General features: G+C 38.6%; 1 protein-coding gene across 5 annotated transcripts in view; it reads left to right on the top strand.

Moving 5' to 3' along the window:
• Nucleotides 1-23,656, top strand: part of LOC148651616 (copine-4) — a 100,710-nt gene that overhangs the window by 3,769 nt on the left and 73,285 nt on the right. Inside the window, exons 2-3 of one of the 5 annotated variants that reach the window (XM_088602176.1) lie at nucleotides 2,245-2,344; nucleotides 18,052-18,248. In XM_088602176.1, the coding sequence (XP_088458302.1) occupies nucleotides 18,078-18,248 (171 nt within the window). In that variant the 5' untranslated portion in view covers nucleotides 2,245-2,344; nucleotides 18,052-18,077. Of the gene's footprint in view, nucleotides 1-2,244; nucleotides 2,345-3,517; nucleotides 3,781-18,051; nucleotides 18,249-23,656 lie in introns of those variants that run through there. The other 4 variants (XM_088602179.1, XM_088602175.1, XM_088602178.1 and 1 more) reach the window with 4 other exon arrangements.

Raw genomic sequence — 23,656 nt, 5'->3', positions numbered from 1 at the left:
TTGCTCGTATGAACCAATATAAGAGCTTCTCCCAGCTGCAGGTGTTTGTGCTTTAAAGAGACACACCAGCCTCTGAGGCCCAGGACGTGCCTGAAACCAGCCTTGTTCATGTCCCTGATTCTCCTCAGCTGCTAGTAAGAGAAGGAGGCAAGTTGTATTATTAATAATAACTAATGACACACTGTCATACTTTTGTGAAATAAAACATGATTAAGTCAAACGCAAGTTGAAATTAGCAGTTCTGTAACATCCATGTTGAAAGATGTGTGTGTGCAGAACATTATTAGCATCTTTTTTTTCCACTTGGATCCAGAAATGTGTAAAATAATCTGTTCTGAATTGGCTGCATTTTCTTCCAGAGGAACTGAAGCTACAACCACTGAATTTCATTATTTATATGCATCAATGCTATTTTAGGCTAAATAAAACTGTTACCATGCTTAAGTGATTTTTTCCATTAAATTGAAGGACAGGCTCACACAACTGAAAATAATGCTAATCTTGTTAGCCCATTTCATTCAAAACCCTAGTAATACTTACAGTTCATCTGGCAGAAACAATTTTCTTATGAGGTAATATGCATATAGATAAACTATTTAGTTCAATAGCTTTGAAAAAAAGACCTCAAATAACTATGCTTCTAGAAATAATTCTGAAATTGATTATCCTCTTACTAATAAAAATAATTTACTCTGACAAAATGAAAGATATTCGCAAAACAGAAAAGTGTTTTATTTTATTTAACATCTAATTATAAACTAGCATGCATATTTTCAATGTCTTAACCCATCCATCCATGAACTATTTTTTCCAATTCTGGGTTGCTGGGGAGCAAGAGTCCAGCCCAGCAAGCAACAGGCACAAGGCAGGATTCACCCAGGACAGGACACCAGCCCATTGCAGGGCAGACACACAGTAATGCACACACTCACAGCAGGGCCACTTTTCCCAGGAGCCAATTAACATACCAGTATGTTTCTGGACTGTGGGAGGAAACCCACACAAACGAGGGGAGAATATACAAACTGCACACAGACAGCACCCCAGGAGTTGAACCCAGGGCCCCAGCCCAGCAAGGGAGCAATGCTGATCACTGTGCCATCATGCCACCCTGAATATCTTCATACATTAAATCATTACTAGTAAGTAGACATAATGGAAACACCAAGAGTACTCAAACAAAATGCCAAAACAATTGAAACTGTTCTTAGTAATAAAGGCACTTCCAGTTCTTAAAGATATTACATGGAAATGTGGCCCAGTACAGACAATGAGTCTCAAATAAAAAAAAAATACATTACAAATAATATTCCATTTGTGGGAATTCAATTTCATATTAAGGTCTAGGTTACATAGATCTCATAATGGGTAATTCCAAAAACATACAGTAAGTGGCTTGGAACTTCTTCCAGGAGCTTGCAGTGGGTTATGATGATGATGTATTCCCAGCCTGATGTTCTTAGAATAGATTACTGAACAACACATTACCAGTGATTTATGTCCAGAACAAAAAAAAAAAGAGCAGGTGTAGTAATAGTTGGTTTATTGTCATTTTTCCTATTATTTTTTCCTGCTTGACTCTGTTAATTCTATTCTTTGTCTTGTCTAACACTTCAGATATCATCAGTAAAAGTGAGGAACAAAAGACATTACAGCTGTTATCATTCCACATGCCATTTGTCTAAACTCTTTCGTGAAGCCACACCACACGGAGTTATGCTACCCTTAAGTGTAAATTTATTCAGAAGTGATTCTCTAACTCACTGTAAGCCGGAAAAAAACAAAACATGTAAGATTGCTGTAAAAAGGTCTTCTGAGAAATTTGTTTTCGGGCACAAATTGAGAAAACAAGGACAGGAAGTGTGTTTGTGTTGCACAGGCTTTAGGTTCAAAACACAAAGCTGGGCTCGTCCGAGTCCCTCACCTCAGTCTGATACTGTCAATCTGGAAAGACACATGATATCTACTCCTTCGTTAAGACTGTAGCGACTTCTAACTACTTTTGGCACTGAAAACTAATGCTGAATAATGGTTCACAGAAGCACTTGTATTCAACTATCTAGCCTATATCAGACTGTTCTTAATTACAGTATTGAATAGGGTGTAACAGAGAAGAACAAGCTTTAATGTGGCTTGCATTAAACTTTGGCATTACTCCAGGCCAAGCCTTTTAAGGGCTGATATCTGGTGAATGGGTGTAGACCACGCGTGTCTCATTCTGTGGTCTTCTTCTCCCTTTAACAGGCAGATTTCTGTCAAAGCCACCTCTGACTGTCTCACTCGGTGGAATTCTGAAGCAGAAGACTACCATCCTAGGAACATGTTGAGGAGTTTCTCAACAAAGGTAAAGCTCCAGTATTAAAATTCAAGTCTAAGCCGCGATCTTATTGAGTTAACAGTACTGTCATGCTAATGCTTAACCATTTCCTCTAGATACAAGAGCAGCAGTGGGGTTATTGACACACTGTTACAGTAAATGTTCCTTCAGACCAATGCAATTAAGTTCAAGTGAACCAAATTAGACAATGTAGAGAACATTTAATGATAGAACAAAAAAAAAACAATTCTGTGTTCACATCTCACATCAAGACTTGGAAAGAATCACAATGTTATATATCATAAAAAGACAATTCACATTACAAAAAAAAAAACACACAGCAAGCCTGAGAGAAATGTTCCACTTGACTGATTGTAATATAGCCCCAGGAGGAGAGATTGAAAAGCATGCGTGTTTGCGAGCTGAGCTTCAGAAGTGTTGATCTGGCCGAATTCTCCAGCTCCATCAATGTTCTCATCTCAAGCATAACAGGTGACAACCCATGCTTTTAGCCCCCCGAGAGCAAAAAAAGTTAGACTTCTGCATTTGAGGGGCTGGATATCTCTTGCATTGAAGTGTGTGAGCATTTAAAAACTTTGGATAAGATATGTCTGATATACTTTATATATCATAAAGAGTTAATAAGACTAAACAGTACATTGCAACAGTTTGTATTTTGTAAAACTAAACTTAATGAACCCTATATAGACACAAGAGAAAGCAATTATAATAAATGTATTTGTTGTTGTTATATTATAGTTCGATTGCTATGATAATAGAGTACATAGTAGTAATACTGCAGTCACAGACGTTTTACAATAAGGGTCAATATTTCCCTTTATGTGAATTAAAGCGATAAATACACCAAAGACTATAGGTCAAGCTGGCTTCATTTCTTATATTCAGTTTTGATCAATAGTATTTATTTGGACTAATGAAATCAAAAGCTTCAAGATGAGGGGGGAAAAAGCAAACCACACCTGAAGAAGGCTCCACGGCCGAAACGTTGTGTTCTCTTTCTTCTTTTTTTCAGCATGGAATAAACCTATTACTTGTCCCTTTGCAAACCACTTCTCTGCCGAGTTGAGAATCGGAACCAAGTTCTCGGTGCGTCTGTCAGCAATCAAACGGTGCGCCTCCAGAGGGCACTGTTGGTAAAAGGCACGAATGCGCAAATTCTCCTCTTCTATGCTAAACAGCACCAGAAAGTCAGGCAGTGGAAGAATCCGAGAGACTATTCTCTTAACCATTCCTTCATTGAGGAGAGCGGCAGCTGAGCGCACTGTAAACCACACTCTTTTTACCGTGAAGTGGGTTGGTTCTCACGTCGCCAGTGATATAAACACAATGGACTGAGGATGGAGTTAGTTCTGCATGGATCATTCCGCTTCCAAACCCAAGCGCACTCAAATCCTGATCTATAAACTGGAAGTGACTGGGAATAATTTTTGCGCTCGCTGAAGGTGAGTTATGCACTGTCCGTTCATTTTTCAGCGCCTGCGGTCATGCCGAGCGGCGCTTTACTCCTTCAGAGTGAAACTGTCATTCTTAAGCTTCATGTCTCATTTTTATACAGTCTATATGCATTTATGTGCCGGTAGATGAATATCATTTTTATGTTATAAACAGTTTATATAATGATGCACATGCATTGCCGGGGTGATTTGTGAAAGTATGAACTTTTAATACTTTAATAATTCAGATTCATGTATCAGTTTCAGTCAAAGGGTGATGGATTAGTTGGACACATCTTGGACATTTGAATACACAAACAAATACCATACTTAATATTTAAACCATAAGGCGTTAGTGAAGGATTTAGTAAGATTTATTTTTATTGTTAAATGCTCCTATTAGTCGAAAGTTATTTGTTGGTTAAGGTGTAATATAAGAGAGATGTTTAAGGAACGCGATCCCTCTGACACTCGCAGAATGGATGTATCTATAAATTATTGCAGTACAATTCTGCTGTAAAATTAATCACTGATAGTTGACAACAATACAAGAGAAAGCCTTATCACGAGCTCATTATCACACCTCAGAAGATTTCGGCATAACAGAAAACCTTAGACTGTTAATACCACTTAAGTATCATACCAGATATTTTGCTACGTACACAATTCGCATTTATTTAAATTATTTTTTAGGGAAGCTGATACTATGAACTGTGCCTATTGCGTTATTAGAAGTGCCTATTAGTACCGCAAGGTGACACCGATTTGCCAGGTTGTCTTTTAAAAAGATTTTGCGCAGTAAAATATGCTACTGCCAAGCCAAGAAATATTCCGAATGGAATACCATATTTTTTTTAAGTTAAACTAAAATGTTAAGACAAAGAAACACACATTCTTTTATTCTTAAAAAAGTATTTGAAAGGTTGTATACAAAGTTATTAGCTCTGTACAACTTACATATTTAACCTCATATCGATTTCTACAAGTAAAAACAATTCAGTTTTTTTTTTACTTGTAGAAATGGATATGAGGTTAAATATATAATACTAGTTTGGGATCCCCGAATGAGGTTTCAGCGGTTATTAATGTAACTACCCGGGGGGAAAACGCAATGGTAAATGTTTGAAAGATTTTCCAAGTTTTTTTTTCTCCTAATGCACATCCACAGAAGTGGATGAGAAAGAAGACGCTGATACAGTATCTACTGTATGTACTTGCTAGAGAGGAAACTGTACCCGTACTGTGCCGGAGCCGTACGTTTCGCTGCAGTGTGTATATGAAATGCATCAATCTGATCACACTTTTTATTCTTTCACAATTACCTGTACGGGTTTGTCTTTGGTATTGCGTGCTTTGATGAAGTCAAATTTGAGAGAACCTTCCAGGCTCTTTACATATGCTACTGTATGCCAGTCTGCATACTCTGTTAAAAGCGCCTTGGGACAGCCTTGTTGTGAAAGGCGCTACATAAAAATAAATTGAATTGAATTGAATCAAAATAACGAAATTGTGTCATTTTTGGTACAATCTAGAAAAACTTTACTGTAAAAGCCGTAAACTGTTTTTATATGTACCGATGCCATCGGGGCCCTGCAACACAATTAGAAATATCAGACCACTTAAAGGCTTAAAACCCCATTTTCTTCTCGGAAACGTCTGCTCTGAAGGGGAGCAAAGAACATTCAAACTTGTATAGCTTCACCGCGGAGAAAACAAAAAAAACCTCATGTGCATGAATGTTAATCTCGGCATCTTCTGGACAAAATCGCACCCGGCTGACACACCGCGCTGTGTTTGAGAATGTGTCTATTGAGGAGGAAAATATCTCAAGAGCCGCTTGGCTTTCTGAAATGACCAACAGGGGGCAAGCAAACAGCGCAAAACAAATCTATGGATACAAAACTGTCTTTTAAAAGTTTATTCTTGAATAATAGTGCATTTTTAAATTTAAATGAAAATAGGTGTTTAATGGTTTGTTTATTGGATTAATTATTTGCGGGTTTTTTTTGTTTGTTGGACCAGTAACTTTTAGAGGTGCAGTGATTTAGGAAGTCAAAGAAAAATACAGACTCTCTCCTGGCATACTGTACATATATTGTCTTCTTTGTATTTTTAATTTCTTTTTAATCTCTAAAAATACATAGTTTTAGTCACAGAAAACCACGGAGAGGGTTTTTAAATTTTTTAAAATCATGCTTTAATGTTAAAAGATTGCAGTCTCAGAAAAGCTACATGAAGCATTCAGGAAAGCGAATGTGAAACTCAAATTTAGAAGAGGCCTGTATAACTTCAGCCATACATTTCTGTCTGATGGAAAAACAATCATTCTCTGGGGGCCTCTGGAATGTCTATGTACCCTTAATTAATTCAGAACATTTTTGATGTGCGCACATCTTAAATGAATGCGCACATACCTGTGAATGACAACATCAATGCACAGGATAATACAAGCACTTTACCGCAACACTGGCACAGTAGGTCCTTCTTAAAATCATTTTATGTACTGGATATTATGAGCCAGTATAGCAAAGCCATTAAGGTTTCTGCTATTTTCTGCTTCCTGTCTGATAATGGAGTTGGTCAGAGTGATAATGGTTTGTTTTAGGATAGTGCTCTATCACACTATCCAAGCGCTGAAGGGATCAAGTCGCAGTGGCGAGCATGGGATCATTGCAGGCTCCTGGCTGCACTCTTCTGCCGGTTGCAGAAACGTTTCCTATTTTTCCCTATTGACTGTAGTTTCCAGGTTTGTGGTGTGGAACAGCTGCCCCTGAGCTGAGGGCCGGGCTTGAGCTTCGGGCCAGAGAGGGGAGGCAGGACTGATATGGGAAGCATGTTAAACTCTTCTGCTCCTCGCAGCGGAGGAGCAGCCCTGTCAGTCCCACAATTGTACTGCTTTCTTGTGCGAGAGTGTGGATTGGCTGTATGATAGTATACACCAGGATCTTTGTTATTCATATTTATTTTCTTTGATCTTTTTGCCTTTTGTGCTCTGTAGCTGTGGTTATTCAAACATGATACTATGGTTTCCCTTTGGTTTCACCTGCCCTCCAGTTTGGTTTCAGTCTGTTTTTCCAATTCATTCAGTCTCACAAAGCGGGATTTTCGGGCAACGTTTACACCTTGTCAGACAGGCTCGGCAAGGAGTGAAACTGACATTTTCATGTTAAACAATAAAAGAGTTTCAGCTCCTTCCACTGTAAGTAAACAAAATTAGATTAGGCAGGAAATGTAGATGGTTTAGTGACTTTGGTACATTAGATGGAAATGTAAAACGTCCGATGATTTGATCTACATTGGATTATATCTCTGACATCAGATACACCGTAAATAAATACTTAACACCATGTACATGTTTTCCCACATGATTCAGGTGATGAAGGGAGTAGTCATAATGTTGACTTTATTTTGCCTTTTTTTTGCTAAGCAGTGAAAGAAACTCTGAAATATCGTCAGCTATCTGAAGGCTCTACGGTATCAACACATTCAAGTTTGCATGTTTTGTATCAGAATGTGTTGATGGTAATGCAAGATACCGCTCTTTCAGTGGCATGAGTGGTCGGCTCCCAGAGCAGACCATTGTCAGGAGAAGATTGATCCATTGAAACTCATTAACTGGAACAGTCCACAAACCTGTGTGTCTTCAATATCCAAAGGCTGATTAAGGGTTAGGGTTAGGGTATTATTCCAGCTGTTATAACTGGGATTGTTTTAGAATTGACCTGTTGTGGTGGTGATACTCCCAGGGGTTTCCACAGTTGATCAGGGTCTTGTCTTGGGGTGCAGGGTTTGTTGCCTATTTGGGCTGTGTGGATTAGACTTTAGGAGGTTGGGTCAAAGGTGGACTCCACTTGCAAAAGCTACACGTGTGATATTAAAGTAATGCCATTTTTTTTTGTATTGCTTGAAACCTACACAGTGATTATGCAATATATTTATCAAATTAAACTGACTATTCCAACAACCTGCAATGGTTTCATACATTTGCATTGGAAATTTGCATTTAACCTGTTTTTCTCTTTCATCTAATAATATGTCTATGTTCCAGAATGTGAGTAAAGAGGAGATGATGTATTACCAGAACAAAAGGCAATATGTACAAATTTCTCACCCTCTCCACTGTAGATATGTTGTACTTGCTGTGCTCCTGACAGGGCGCTGCTTCTTGAATTTGTAATTCGTTTGCACAGGAATATTGTCCCCAGCTTTGCTTAGAAGCGCAGGTCCTCCCATAAGAATCATTTTCTCTTTCCCTCTTATTACCATCTTATCATCGTGTTACATTACTGTGCAGTTCTCTCTTTTTTTATTTTCGTCTGATCTTTTCAGTATACATAAAAAAAAACTTGGTTCTACTTTAATCTAACAAACCCGCAAGAACGAGAAAAAGCGACTAAAAAACCAAAAACAACAACAGTCTTTTGGGACTTCAGTTTTTTTGTTCTGTGTTTCTTTCTAGTTTAGAACTGTTTCTGAAGTGAAACCTTTCATTTAATTGTTTCTGGACTTGTAAAACTGTTATGCAAATATGCAGTTTTGAATCAAAATATTATTTTTATTGCTTGATTGAAATAATCTTTCCCAGACTTGATAAAGTTGATGGTAAATGAAAAAGAGATCATGATGAGGTCCTGACTGGTAATCTCTTGGCTGTAGGAAACCAATCTGGATCTTGAAAAATGTTCTTTGCCATCATAAGTATCCATCGTCTTGTGCATTACAGCAAGCAGATAGAGTCTTTGACAAACCAAAGAAGACTACTTCTCAATGTGAGCAAAAAATGATATGTAGAGATTTTGGAATATGTTATGATGTTGTTCTGTAATATTTAAATTTTAATACTAGTATGATATTCATGTTGCCCACTATATCTTAAGTATATTTTCATTTTAGATGGTAATAACTGCTTTAAATGAAACGTTCTTAGGGCTGAAACCTCCTTGGATTTTTTCACGGCCAGCAATGCAACATTTTTACATAGAGTGAATAGGGGTACAACACAAGGGTTACTCTTTTGAATGGTGCTGCTTAGTGGGTCTAACGGAAGTCTCAAATATTCCCTTTACATGTAAGAAATAACGCCTCAGGCTTCCAACTTGCTGAAATGGTCGAATCCCAGTTTTCCTTTAATTACCTTGTACTTTGTTTCTTCATAATTATCGTAGTCAGTACAAAACATGATTATACATGAGGCAGCAGGAGCCATCAGACCAAATGGTTGATGTTGAAGGCAGTGGTAATTTCCCTTCTCACTTAAAGAGGGATTATTCTACCCAAGGGAGAAAACTTCTCCAGGGGGTCTTGGTTTAGGCTGATGCTTAAAGTGAGTCACATGCAGCTGGAGCACAGCTCTAGTCTTCTAATCCATAGGCACCTATGTCAATCATTAGAACAGTCCAGTACCCTTCCTTCCACACGCCAATGCCTTTCACTCTCCACAGCTCCTGTTGTCATCCAGTCACTGTACTGTTGTCATCCAGTTATTGATAGTCTGAGGCTTGAGGGATGCAGAGTCCTGTGCTTTTGTGAAATTTTAAGTGCCACAAATCCCAAAGGGATCATTATAATTTTAACAATGAGAATCAGCATGAGACCATGCATTCAGGACAGGAAATGGGTTTTCATGCAGTAGCACAGTAGTCAGCTTTGCTGATTAAATCAAGGAATCTCTTCATGTTAGTAACAGCTTTGCCAGTGTTGTGTCCAGGTAACAAGCTATAAATGCTTTACATACAGGAGACTGTATCATCTGTGTGGATGCAGACATTGAAATATCAGACTGCCATGATACTCATTACCTCAGGGGAAATGTCAGAAACAGAATAAATCTTTCTATGTGACCTTTGCTGACCTCACAAAAGCCTTTGAGCATGTCAGCCAAGGAAAATTGTGGGGAATCCCTCTGAAGTATGGATGCTTCCTCAGATTAGTCATTATTTTTTACTTTATTTCACCATAAGCTGCTACGACATGAAGTCAGGAGTCAAGCAAACCTACGTTATTGCCCAAACAATGGAGTGAAATGTCTGATTGGAGGGTAAAGCGCTTGACCTCTCTTCACTCTGATCTAGAACATGGACCTCCCCGATGTAGTTTGCTGCAGTGCAGTAGTTTCGGGTACTGGTCCTTGAGGAACTCTGTGTCTGCAGGTTTTCATTCCTGTGGAAATCTAAATCCATCCATCCATTTTCTAACCACACCATCCAGTTCAGGGTCGTGGGGGAGCTGGAGCCTATCCCAGCAAGCAACCGGTGCCCGGCAGGATACACCCTGGATCAGACGCCAGTCCATCGCAGGGCCAACAGATACAAACGCAAACACACATACTCACACCAGGGCCAATTTTCCCAGCCCAATTCTCCCGGAAGCTAATTAACCCACTAGCATGTCTTTAGACTGTGGGAGTGAATCGGAGAAAACCCACAGGAGGAACATACAACCTCCACGAGGACAGCAGCCCAGGTCTGGGATTGAACCCAAGACCCCAGTGCTGGAAGGAAGCAGCGCTGACCGCTGTGCTACTGGACCTCCCCGGGCTCTGACTCTGCAGTGCAGTCTGCATTCCAGAAATTCAAATTCACCAAGAGAAGGTTGAAGGTTCCCCTACACCTCATCAAAGTCATCTTTCGCAGACAGACATCATCGATTTAGAGATCCAACATCTCCTGAAATGTGCAGGCATAGCCTTCAGCCACTTCAGGAAACAGGCCCTTGAGGATGGAAAAGCCGGACCCAATTCCAAGCTAATGGTTTGTCTGGTTGATCCCACCCTGTCCTCGGGAGGTGAGATGTTGACATAATGAGAGCACCTCAGGGGTTGTATCTTTAAAGAACTGTCAGTTACAGGTAGAAGACATTACCGGACACAACAAGGACCCAGGCTTCGTGGTCTTCGATCCAGCTGCATCCAGGAGTGAGGAATCACATTTAAAGAAAGGTTTGCAGCATTTTTAGAGATGTGAACTCAAAGTGGTTAATGAGGCAGCTGTGGGCTTCTCATTAGTTTGCTCATTTGTCTGCTTTCCTGAGAGTAATGGACAGTCATTTGTGGTGGAGATGCGGGGCTTGTTAGTATTATTGTGGAACTGAAAAAGGCACAGAGATCATTAGAGTGTTGTAAATAATTCCCTAGGTCAAAATGGAAAATGAATGAAGACCTATCTAATGAGATTCCTTTTACTGATATTGAAATATATTGAATATTTGCAAGATTATGATAAGAGAACAATTAAAACCATTTTTTTTTTCATTAAACATTTATTAATAGTCTTCTTCTACATTTCCTTGGTTCAAAAACATTTTTGTATGTTATGAGGATATTTAAGAGGTTGGTGCATTAATATTTAAGAGTGAACCTGTAGTTGTTCACTAGTTGTTCACTACTGCACCTGAGAGCCCTACTGATGCTCCACTTGATGTTTACTAAAGGAGACACACACACATTATGGGGTGACCTTATTCTCTAACTTGTCCAAGTCTCAAGCAGCCTTAAAATGTTAATACACATTTTTTTGTATTTGTATAACAAATCAGAAATGTTATCTTAGTAAACATTTGTCACACATCTTTATAGATTTATTTATTTTTTCTATCCGGCATTCCCAGTGTAGGTTGCTATTGTTATTAATAGACTGAAATCTTGTTAAATACTAATCCTGTTGTTTTGTCGAGGTGAATATCTATATCTGATTGTTTCATGTCCAGAGGACAACAGAACCTACACTTTTTTAACCTTCAGACTGCACTTTAAGAAGTCCAATAGGAGATGTAATTTGTTATGCCAGAGTCATTTAAGGCAACAAATGTGATGGATAAACATACTCCTCTCATTGTGTGTGCATCGCAAGAACCCAGAATGAATTTACCAAACTAACAAGCAATACAATTTTATTTCACCATACTGAGCTGCGTAATGCAGAATAACAATCTCTGAAACAAAACTGGAGATAAATGTTCAATTATGGATAAATGTGCATTTGTGATTTTTTTCTTTTGCACTTCACAAAGTATTATCTTTCACTTGAATGAAATTGCTTTCAAAAACAGAATCTGTTATATACCTGTGTTGTACTTATATCTAAAACAGATCAAAGACTCACAGCCTTCCCTGTGCTTGAAGGAATTAATAATTAAAGACCGAGAAAGACACAAAGATCCAGGTCAGCACCTTTTCAGGGCACAATATGGGGAATTATTTAATGACACCTCAGATTAATTTATTAGTCATACCAATTTAATGCGGATAATCACTTGGGGTATAATTTATTCACAAATGACATTTAAATACCCATCACAGCCTCTTTCTGGATTTATTTCAAAATATAATATATAAAATATAATAAACGATTAAATCAGACAGGTCATTCAAACACTAGGCGGACATGGTCATATCAAAATCACTACCCAGAATCATTTGATAAAGGATGGACAGCTTAAAGGCTTATCACTACCTGATTTCAGTGCAGTGCACTGTTGATCAGATACTGCCGAATGACAGCGTGCATCAGCTGTCCCAGGTAAGAACTCATTCACTGCTTAGTGCTGATGCTGAGTAAACAAGCTGTCATTCTAGGGATGTTGCAGGGCTTTGAGTTGCTATTTTTTTAGGATATGTACTTAGGCATATAAAAAATGACCACATTCCCCGCCTGTTGTTTTTCGTCCTCTTCTGTTTTATATGATAGATAACCTCATGAACTTCATCCTTTCCAGAGCTGTAGAATGCCCTAATCGTACAATATCGGTGGAAGGTGATTTGTAGTCATCCAGTATCTGATATGTCCATTATTTGATGATTTATTAAAGCAGTTTCATTTGGATGGATTGGGTGCCCTGCAGTGAGCTGGCGTGCTGTCCAGGGTGTACCTTGCCTTGCGCCCGTTGCTTGCTGGGATAGGCTCCCCTGTGACCCTGAATTGGGGGAAACGGTTAGGAAATGAATGGTATGGGCTAGTATCCTGAGGTTGTGAACTAAGAACCATTTTAATTTGAATAAACTCGTGAACTTTCCCTGACCTTAGAAACATGGCAGAGTGTGGTATCACATTCCTATGTGATGAAAAATTCCCACTGTTACTGGGTTTAGGAGTTCTGCTTACTTTGAGCTCAGCTGAGGTTTGAGTTTTTAAGATTCTGTCTTGGCACTGCAGACTGTTAAAGAGTGGGAGCAAAGAGCGAGTGTGAATTTGGAGAGAGAAAGAGAAAGGCAGGCAGCTGGAAACAGCATCCCTGTAAAGAAGGGACAAAGCGCCCAGGTCCAGCACAAGGTGGTGGAGTGGGGAATAATCGGTTCACATCAGATTGTCGTAAATTCATGTGAAAAACAGCCTGGTGCAACTCGAAGGGGTTGTGTTGCCTTGTTGGAACTCTGGATCCCCCCTCCAGAAATACTATAAATAACAAGCCCAACCCCCACCTCCTCTCCAGAAAATAAGGAAGCAAGAGGACTCCTTCCCAAAACCGAGGGAATTACTATGCCCTTACACTGTAATGTGTGAGCAGCCCCTCGCCACAAAGGTGCCAACTTTGTTTTATTTATTATACAGTAACCTTTACCTAAATAGACCTCACTGTCTCCTGTGCTCGCTAATCATTATACAATGCAAACATGACAGCACCCAACATTTAGCTGGGGTGCGTCCTGTACCACATGCTTATCAAGAGCACTTTAGATTAGGGGTCAAGAATTCAGATTCTTTATAATCAGTAATACAGTAAGGGAGCAATAACAATGTTAGTACCCTGCGAGGAACAGAGTCGTTACATGTTCATTCACAAACATTACACTGTTCTCATACACGCTTAACTAATGAATGCTTGAGGAATAATAGCTTGTGCTTTATATAGCTGTAAATTGTCACTTGCATCCCTTAAACTTAAGTGGTGGGGCACTGAACATTCTTAAATTCTTATTCCAGACTGCGAACCCTGACTGTGAGGTCCCAGGATGGGTTTGCTGTCTGTATAACTACAGGAGATGTGGAGCCCTAACTAAATAGAGCCATTAGTCCAACATGCCAATAAATGAAACCTCACCTCTCAACACCCCAATCCAATAAGGAGTCAGCAGACTCAGTAGAACAGGGCTTCTTATGATATTATAGTCCTTTTAGTAATGTGTTGAATCATAAACTCATCTAGCACAGAGAAATGGTAAAGCGGTACGCTGTGAATTATAATTACGGAGATGGAGATAAGCCCTCATCAAGTTAAATAAAGCTGGGGGCACATGGCAGGATAATACTAAAGAATGGAAAAGCGCAATGCTGGCGCCTCATCACGAATGATGGCAATGCATGTTTTTAATAGGCACATGACTGTCCTTTATCGATTAATGACTTTTAAGATGGTGATATTTCTTCCTATGAGTTATAGGGACAGAAGGGTATTCAGCCTGTTTAGCTCATCTGGTTATGAGAGGGGAATTGATCCGAGAACCTGCCCAGCTGTTTGTAGACAGCTCGGCTGGGTAGCTGCTTCAGGACTCCCCCAGCATGTCTCATTGTCAATTCTGAACAACTCCACTGGGTTCACTTTGTAAGTGAGATGTGACTTTGAGGATCTGGGCTTCTGCAATGTGGTCTGTTCACAGTCTTCTCTGTTCAAGGTTAAGTTTTTTTAGCTTCTAAGTATAGGACTTTTGTTGTTTTTTTTGTTCTACAGGAGTGTAACAGGTCGCTCCTCTTTGGCTTTGACTCCAAACGGGAAGCTTTCTAGTTTTGGCATTGTGACAACCAAAACTGTATTTAATATTCTAAATGAAGATGATCAGATTGTACAATTTTAACATTCCTTGTTAGAAATTCTTTACTTTTTAATGATATATTGTATCTGTTTGCTGTTATTTATGATGTTCCCACAGTGTCCATATATGTCATTCTCATTAAAATCCAGTTCTATCTTTGTGATCCCAATATGATATTTATAGTTTGTTTTTGTTAACCTACAGTACCTGCATGCAACAGTCTGCTCTTGCCTACATTAAATCCCATCTGCCAGTCAGTTTCCAAGACTTGACTGTGGTCTAAGTGTCTCTGATTTTCTTTTACAGTGTTTGCTGATCCTCCAGTTTTGGGATCATCTACGAACTTGCCTAGCTTGGTGATTACAGGAATCTACAGTGTTGTTGTAATGCAGGGAAAGCAGTTGTTCTCATACAAAAGTGAAAATGCAGCACAACACTGTACCAAAGCAAACAGTGGGTAACAGGAAAAAAAAAGTCTGATAGAAATATGAGAAAGATGTGAGAAGACAGCAAAAATAGGTTATACATCCACTGCTCTCAACCCTTAATAGGGAAAAAGCACAGAGAAGGCAGCTGGAACTTCTGAACCCAGACTGTCTAGCCTTTTCCACGTGTTAATGAGCCATTCAGCTCTGGCAGGTTGAGGGATTTCTGCCAGGACTTACAAGGGACTTAGTGAACAGGAATCACTGTAGTGAGATGAAGAGAACTGTCCTTAGCCAGTTCCCTTGAGCAGGTGGCAGGCACATCCTGAGCAGATCGTAATACATTTTACAGATTCAGAAGTTATAAGCAGGGATCCTTCCTTATCAGGATATCAGGATATCAAGATATCAGGATGTATATAAATATATTCGGAACGTTTTTCTGGACAAAACTCCTGTGTAACACAAGTCTGCAGGATGCTAAATGAGCAGATGAGTGCTAAAGAGTACCAAGGTTTATACTGTACTGTACAGTACCTGTTGTCCCTTCACTTTAGGGTGACTGAAGAATCCTGCAGTATAAAATAATTGGGAACCACTGCACTGTACAGATGCAGATATATTGGCTCTATTGAAGTATTTATACTGCATATCACATATAAGTATCATTTTTATTTCTTTGAGTGAATTCTACAGTATATACTACATATCTACTTAAACATAACACCAAAATAATTCATGTGTTTGAAATTGTATTTAGTGTCTAATGTCTTGAAATACTGAAATCATGCCTATGATCAATAGGTTTTTTTTTCTGTGTCACCACATGGAAATGCATCCCATTTGCATCCCATTTGTTATGTCCTTTTATTACACAGGCCTTTGTGCACAAATTTGAACCTGCTGATGATAAATCTTGTTTCAAGACATAGTGTCATTTTTGGACATCATGTGTCAGAGATCCTCTTAAGAACTTCAGACTAAGCCTGCTCCTGCCTTATGCTGCTTGAGGCTAAACCCACAGTAAACTTTTGGAGGTGAGATAGTGGAGCCTTGAACCTGTTCTTAAAGTTCTTAAAACTGCATCAGGTGTCCCAAACTGGTAGGATTTCCTGATTCATGAGATATGCAGGAGCACAAATCAGACTAGATGACTATCATGCTGAACTGTGAGAGGGTTCTGCTTTTATTCAGAGATCTGCCTCCAGGTCTTATGGTGGAACATCCCAGCCACAGGCTCTGTGCATTAAATTTAAATTTTAGTGGAATATCAATGTGCAAGAATGCCCTCTGATATTGTGAGTGGTTTGTATCATAGCCCACATATTCGCAGAAAGTTACATCAAGCCAGATGCTTTGCTGTCCCATAAAAGATCAGAATGCAAATCTAAATAAAGGCTCTGATCACTTTGAAGTAACAGTAATGAATATTGAAAGCAAGTGAATCAATGTGAGACTAGCATGATAAACGCCAGTTTTCCCTTCAGAACTGCAGAATCTCTAGTTAGTCAACAATGCTTTAAAATTAATCAGTGTTGCTAGACGTACTGTCCATGTTCCGTTACATTAAATTATAAAGAGCATTACAGCTACGCCATTTGACATTTCCTCCTCTTTCTTGGACTGTCTAGCCATGGGGTTGCTTTCATTTCATTTGGCAGAGATGTTTTTCCCCAGGGTAATCAACACCAGGACCTGCTCGGCATTTGAAAATCACCAGGTTAGAAGTTTTGCACAATAGTAGATGGACGTTTCAGTCCGAGGGGTGCTTATTTCAAGCAAGATCCAGTCTCATGTTCTTGATTGCAGTGACCTTTGGTCCAGATGCTTTTTCAATTTGAATTTTCATCCACATTTCTTTGGTACTGCAGAGGAATTTAATATGTGTACCTGTTGAGCAGGTTGCCACAGCAGAAAATGATTTCATTTGAAATAAGATTCACAGAATTTCATTACAAAAACAGAAGGGACAGATACAAGATAGGCTGCAGCGCTGGGCCAGTCTTATTTTTCCTTTATTCATGGGAGATTTAATTGCTTTGAGATTAGCCCAAGACTGTTCTTCTTATTTGTCACTTGCCATTAACCTGTTGGGTTTCACATGTTGTAAACATCTATCTAAATCCAATTATAATGCAGCACTTTTGTTAAGAAAAACATCCTTTCAATCTGTGTGAAGGAGATACTCATATGTGCAATTTAATTTACAGTTTTACTTTGCTGTTAGCACAGTACTGTTAGCACTGTTACTTTTTTGTTGCGTGTTTTCAGCATTTTAAAATCACTTTTAAACCGTTGGAATGATGCAAACTATGGAGAGATCTTAATGTGGCCTTTTCTGCAGAGCCACCGGCAGTGTAATATATTTGAAAAGACCTCTACACCCTCAGTGAACGTGAGGTCTGCACAGTAGAAAAAAAGGGAAGGTTAACAAAGATGCCTGAACATGGCTATGGAAAAAGGAATTCCAAAGCTTTGTCACTGTGGAATCCACATTTTAGACTGGAGAGGATCTCAAACAATAGTGCATGTCCTACACCTCCTCACTGCCGATTATTACCAATGCTCGGACACTGACAGCTGAAAAGATTCCATTTATGTACTCAGTAGTCATTGATACCAGTGACTTCTTGTTGGTATGCTCTAGCTAGGCAACCCTCAGTAATACGTTTATCGAAAAGATAGATATATATATTAGAAGCAGAATGAAGGTTTGAAGTATTTAGTCATTTCCTGCGTCCACTGAAATCTAGCGATGGGCTTGTCGGCAATCCTACACGTCTCAGGTGGGGCTCCTAACAAGACCTTCACAGGAGCGCCGTAGCCTGAAATCAGGGCTCGTCCTGACCTTTGCAGTAAATGTCACCTACTGTTAAGCCAATCACAACACAGCGACTGCTGGGCTTCATCGATCGAGGATCTCAGGTCTGTGGCATGTCGCTCCAACCCCCAGCGGTGTGATAAATAAGTAAATAAAGTGGGAGACACTTACAGTGCCAGTCATCCTCCCGGGAACCGGCCTTACACAGCCCACCGGCTTGAACCCCCCGCCTTATCCTCCGCCGTTGTCACATTTCTAACTCCTACTTTCCTCTTTTTCACTGTCTCCAGCACACTCCAGCTCGTTGCAAAAGAAAATGAGCAACATCTACGAGTCGGCTGCAAACACGCTAGGACTCTTTAACAGCCCCTGTCTGACCAAAGTTGAGTTGCGGGTGGCATGCAAGGGGATTTCCGACCGAGATGCTCTTTCCAAACCAGACCCCTGCGTGATCCTTAAGATGCAGTCTCACGGCCAGTGGTTCGAGGTAGGTGGACATGCTGGCTTGTTCATTCTCTTGTTTTGTAGCTGCTGCCTGTGACCTGCTGAAGGAAAAGCCTCAGTCCCACTGCGGCACGCAGACCTCTGTGGGTTCTTTGTGCATGAGCAAAATGTTCAGCTGCTTCTCTGGGTGGTTATAATCAGTCTTAGCTCTTAAGACTTGTATCCTGGAAGGGTGATGTGGGAGGAACAGGAGCAACACTGCAGATTATTGATACATTTTGTGAGAGTTCATTAGGTAACTGAAAATTCCCATCGCCATCCCCATTAATAAGCTCTTATTATTAAGGCCCTAAATGCACTTTTAGTTAATAGACCTACACATGAATTCCTGAGGCTCTATGTTCTACTACAGAATCACTGAAATAAAAATGTAGGCTCTTAGCACAATAAGGATATTAGTTTATTAATTAAATAACATGTCATGGTTTTTATTCCAAATGCTAGGCCTCCTGCCTAAACATTAGTAGAATCTGTTATCAACGGAAACAGAATGTTTTCATTCTTTTTCGTGTGGAAGAGCATGACGTTTAGGATGAATATTTCAAATACTGACTGGTATTTAGTTTGTAACTGGTCTCAGACCCATAAGTAGATGATCATTTTTTTTATTTTAGAAACATATCTGTTGGACATTTTTTGGTCGGTCAAGAAAACTTTCTGAAGACACAAAGGCCTTTGTTCTGAAAATCTGTTGATGGTAAATGTTTGTAATCTGCAGTTCATACTAATGAACTGAGATCGTGTGTTGAATACTTGTCCATTGAAAAGAACATTTAAATGCCTTCTCCATTATATTGTTGTACAAGCAAAGGTTAAGCACGAGTCTCTCTGCAGCCTTGTGAAATGTTCATTAATGCATACTTAATGTAACTTTTAACTCTATACTAACATTCTATTAGTCTTTTTATTTATCCTCATATTGTCCAGAAAACATGAACAGCTATTTTATAGCTTCTTTAAGCTCAATGTCAGTTTTTCTACTACATGCATGTAACACATTGCCTTATTTACACAAAAAGTCATCTGTGAGGACTATACTGGAATCTAGATCAGTGATATAAGTTAAAAAGAGCAGCGGTCCTCATACAAGTCTCTGTGGTACTCCTGTAATTACAAGTTTGATATCATCATTCATCACATATCCAGACCAGTTGTCAGTCCAGAGACACATATTATCAATGATTGTCACCTGCAATGTGAGGATACATTTTGTGGGAATAGCTAGCTTGGTTTTTGTTTACATTCATGTTTCATGCATTATAATAGTGACAGGTGGCTGAAATATATTTATCTCCTAGTGGGAAGGCTAAAGGAAAAGAAGGAAAACACAGAATAAACTAACGTAGCCAACCTATTGTTTTGCATGGTACATAAATCACACTGAGTCCTTTTGTGCAAACATGTTCTATTTTAATAACAGCCTTTTGATCTTTAAAGCAGACCTCTATAGAGAGAGTAGAGATTAATACAAAAGGCACAGGAAAGTGTGAGGCAGATGTAGGGATTAAAAAGAAAAGCCAGGTTGTAATTATCTTTAGCACTGAAGTGCTGATTCATTATCAGAAGAATTGGGTTATAAAGCATTACTATTACATTATTATTATCCATTATATATTATCATTATTATTATACAATTATAATTGTTAACGATCCATAGTTTACCAATAGTGATTGCAGAAAAAAAACGTAATATTATAATTTTGGTACTATTGATTATTGTTATTATCATAATAAAACAAATTAAAGAATATAATTCAAATCATTGTACTTCATTATTGAATTTGCTGTCACGGCCAGTATGTGCGAATACAGACCTTCACTGTCATTATCTCCAAACTCTTTCATTTTGGGAAGCCAAGTTTCACTGCTTTCATGAATTCCATAAAATAATGTCCTTTTGTTACAAAGTACTTGTATTTCATGCACTGAGTACCTATACTTCCTGTGAGAAAAGTTCAAAAGTTAGTGCTGTTTACAGAGCTTCCAGTAAATTGTGGGGTTGAAAATGTAACCATCTTGCAGATTCTATAAAGAGCTCAGTCAGCAGTCTGCAAAGCTTTCATTTTTTTAAAACCCGTTATAATTCACATACTTTTATCTTCTACTTTCCTCTCCATTTGTGACTTCTTGATTTACATATTAAAGCATGTAATGAAGCAAAGCACAATTTGGTTGTGGTTTTATATGTTACAGTAAAAGAACAGAAAGCAGAAGGTTTTTTATGTAAAGGGTAATGGTAGTATGGAACCAGCTGCCTGGGAAAGCAGTAGCGATGCTGGGAAAACTGGATGAGATCCTTGGATCAATGAGAAATAAATGGAGAAATAAATTGCCAAATTCTGACCGCATGCTCAGCAGTTTTCTCACATCTTCAAATCTTATTTGGTTATCCCCATTCTTTCATTTCTGATAAACTCACTTTTTGTTAGTTGTTTTGTAATTATGGTACCTCATTTGTTATGTTCGGTTTTAAAACTTTAATGCCAATTGGTTAGACATATAAAATAAATAATTTCAAGAAAATCTAAGATATGAGATATGAGCATTAGAAAATTATACTTTTTATGCATTATAACTAGGCTTTGATTTTTTACATTTTGACTTAGGAAATGTACTGGTAATTCTCTGCTGTAAGTGAAATATGACTTGGAAATGTGGCCCTCCCGATACCTTTCAAAATGATTCAGATGTCTTTGTGACAGGTATTTGACAAGTTCAATGCAGTAATATTTTGCTTAAGGCATGTGGTTTAAGTCATTCAGTCTAGCACAGTTTTGTGAAGTGACAAGTAATGTCTGCAGTTAGTCACAGGTGTAGTTCTGTCATGATGAATTGCTTAATTAATGGTAATTGTATGTGTGCAACAGCTGTGCACTGCAGCAATGCAGAGCCGTGCTAGAGGATTCGATCAGATCGGATCATTCCTCGGTCTTCAATGAGGTATACCTCAATGTTTCTAAGTAAATAATTCTGTGGCCAGAGGAAAAGAAAACAGTCCCTGAAAATGTGCACATGAATACAGAAAAACATCTGCCTTAAACCCCGGAGATATTTGAAGAGTTTCCTGCTGGAGAGAAATGTAATTCCTTTGGGGTGAAAGGTGTAAAAGTGTGTTGTGCACGCATGCATTAATGTGCTGCTTCCAGCTTTGTCGAAAGTATGGTGCTGTACACTGTCTGCTGCTCTTTGGTGACAGACGGAAGTAGTTAAGTACTGTGGGATTTAGAATCTTCCTTATTTCTACTTCACAAGATAGATTTCAAAGGTTTTTCTTCTTTCATTCATGATTCATAGTTCAGAGGGTTTCAGGTGTCATTTGTGTCATATACAGTACATCTGTCTGAAACTTGTATTAACAGTATTAAAAATAGTTTTTACACAAGACATTCAAGTTCAATGTTGCATGAATTTATACTAGAAAATGAAGACCACTGTATTTATTTTAGTCTCATCTAATTAAACATCCTAAACAAATAAATTAAAGGAAAAGGGATGTTTAGCCACATGACTTGGTTTATGTGAAAAAATATTTTTCATTGGACCGTAAACTGTCGTGAAGAAGTTCTGCTTCAGATAACTTGGAAAGGTTTTTTTTCAAATGGTAATACATTCAGTGGAACCTTTGCTTCCAGAAGACAGATTTTCTCAAAAGCAAATTTCGGTGTGAAAAGACAGGCTTCACAGCACGTGTCTAATGAGCTGTCATTTTCATTTGAAATGTGGCACTATCAGAAGACCTGATGTACTGTGCCCTTAACTGTTTTTTTTTTCGGTGTAGACTCTAATAATGACCAGTTCCCATGAAAAAAAAAACTATTGATTGTGCAATCCCAAAGTATTTTATTTTTAATTACATCAGTTAAATTCTATGCTCTTGGGTCACTTAAAATTGATAATGTTGAATCTACAAAAGCATTAGGATAATTGGCTGAGAGGTATCTCTTGTTAGTTGTGTGTTTGGTATTGGGTAATTAGGCAAAGACATTAAAGACATGTAAACATTGTATCCACCTGTTTGGCTTTTACTTCAGTATTTGTGTATATAAAACCAAATATCCTGTTAATGAAAAGCAGCCAATGTTGAAGCTAAAATAGAAAAAAAACTCAGAACCATAGTACAGAAATTGGGCTTATCAAATCAAAACATTTTTTGGTCGGTCAAGAAAACTGGTGAAGGAAAACCCTAAAACAACTCTCAGTGAAATAATGAACAACCCGCAGGAGGGAAAGTATCACAATCCACCTTTCATGGAAGACTGAGATGTTGGTATTACAAAGTCTGCATGGCTAGATGAAAACCTCACCAGAAACAGAAAAGATTAGATTTTGCTTGGAAGTGCAAAGATGAGCAAAGGGAGTTTGGAGCACAGTTTTATGGACAGATTCGAGCATTTCTGCTTGTTGATCTTTATTGATGTAACTAATGATAGCAGCAGAATAAATTCTGAAATCTTCAGAAGTATTTTTTGGATTGTATAGGTGCTCTGTACTTACTGGTCAGTCCTTCACCATGCAGTAAGACAACGACTGTGAATATATGGTCTGTGCCAAAGCATTCTTCAGGAGAAAGAAATGTAACAAAATTTTAGACTGGCCAAGTCACTCTGCAAATGTAAATTCAAATAAACATGCATTTTACATGTTGAAATCAAGATGAAAATGGGACAGCCCACGAATTAGCATTAACATCAAAGTGTCCTGGATAGTAACAGAAAAAGAGTTTAGTGAGATCAATGGGTTGCAAATGCCACATAAAGTTTATACTCTAAACCTGAATGTGTTCCAGTACTTACGATCCATTAACATTACTGTGTTCAGGTGGGCAGCTGCGTCAGCATGCGTAGGCTACAAAGGAACAAGTAATAGGTTTATTCCATGCTGAAAAGAGTAGAAAGAAAACACAATATTTTGGCCGTGGAGCCTTCTTCAGGTGTGAGCCTACTGGTTTTCACTAGGGCAATACCAAAATAATACCAGCAAGTAGCTCACACCTGAAGAAGGCTCCACGGCCGAAACGTTGTGTTGTCTTTCTTCTCTTTTCATTACTGTGTTTATATAAAGAATGCACAGAATATGATATAAAGACAGAATGGATGACAGAATGCATATAAAGAATGCACAGAGTGAGGAAGGCTCCACAGTTGAAATGTTGAGTTTCTTTTCCTCTCTTTTCAGCATGGATTAAACCTTTACTTGTTCTTATATAAAAATGTATGCACATATATTTATTGTTTTCCTGTTTTATGTAAGGCAATTTATTAATTTTTATTAGCAGAGGAGGGGTTTGAAAGCATTTAAAACACTCATTCATCTCAAATTCTCTTTTGCAGCACGGTTCGGTGTGTTTAGTTCCAGTGAATCTAAATGTGCCTTTGATTTGTCTGGAAATTC

This window comes from Lepisosteus platostomus, chromosome 12 (genome assembly GCF_059453375.1).
Source record: "Lepisosteus platostomus isolate fLepPlt1 chromosome 12, fLepPlt1.hap1, whole genome shotgun sequence".
Taxonomy (NCBI): domain Eukaryota; kingdom Metazoa; phylum Chordata; class Actinopteri; order Semionotiformes; family Lepisosteidae; genus Lepisosteus; species Lepisosteus platostomus.
This window is presented reverse-complemented; position numbering and strand designations above follow the sequence as displayed.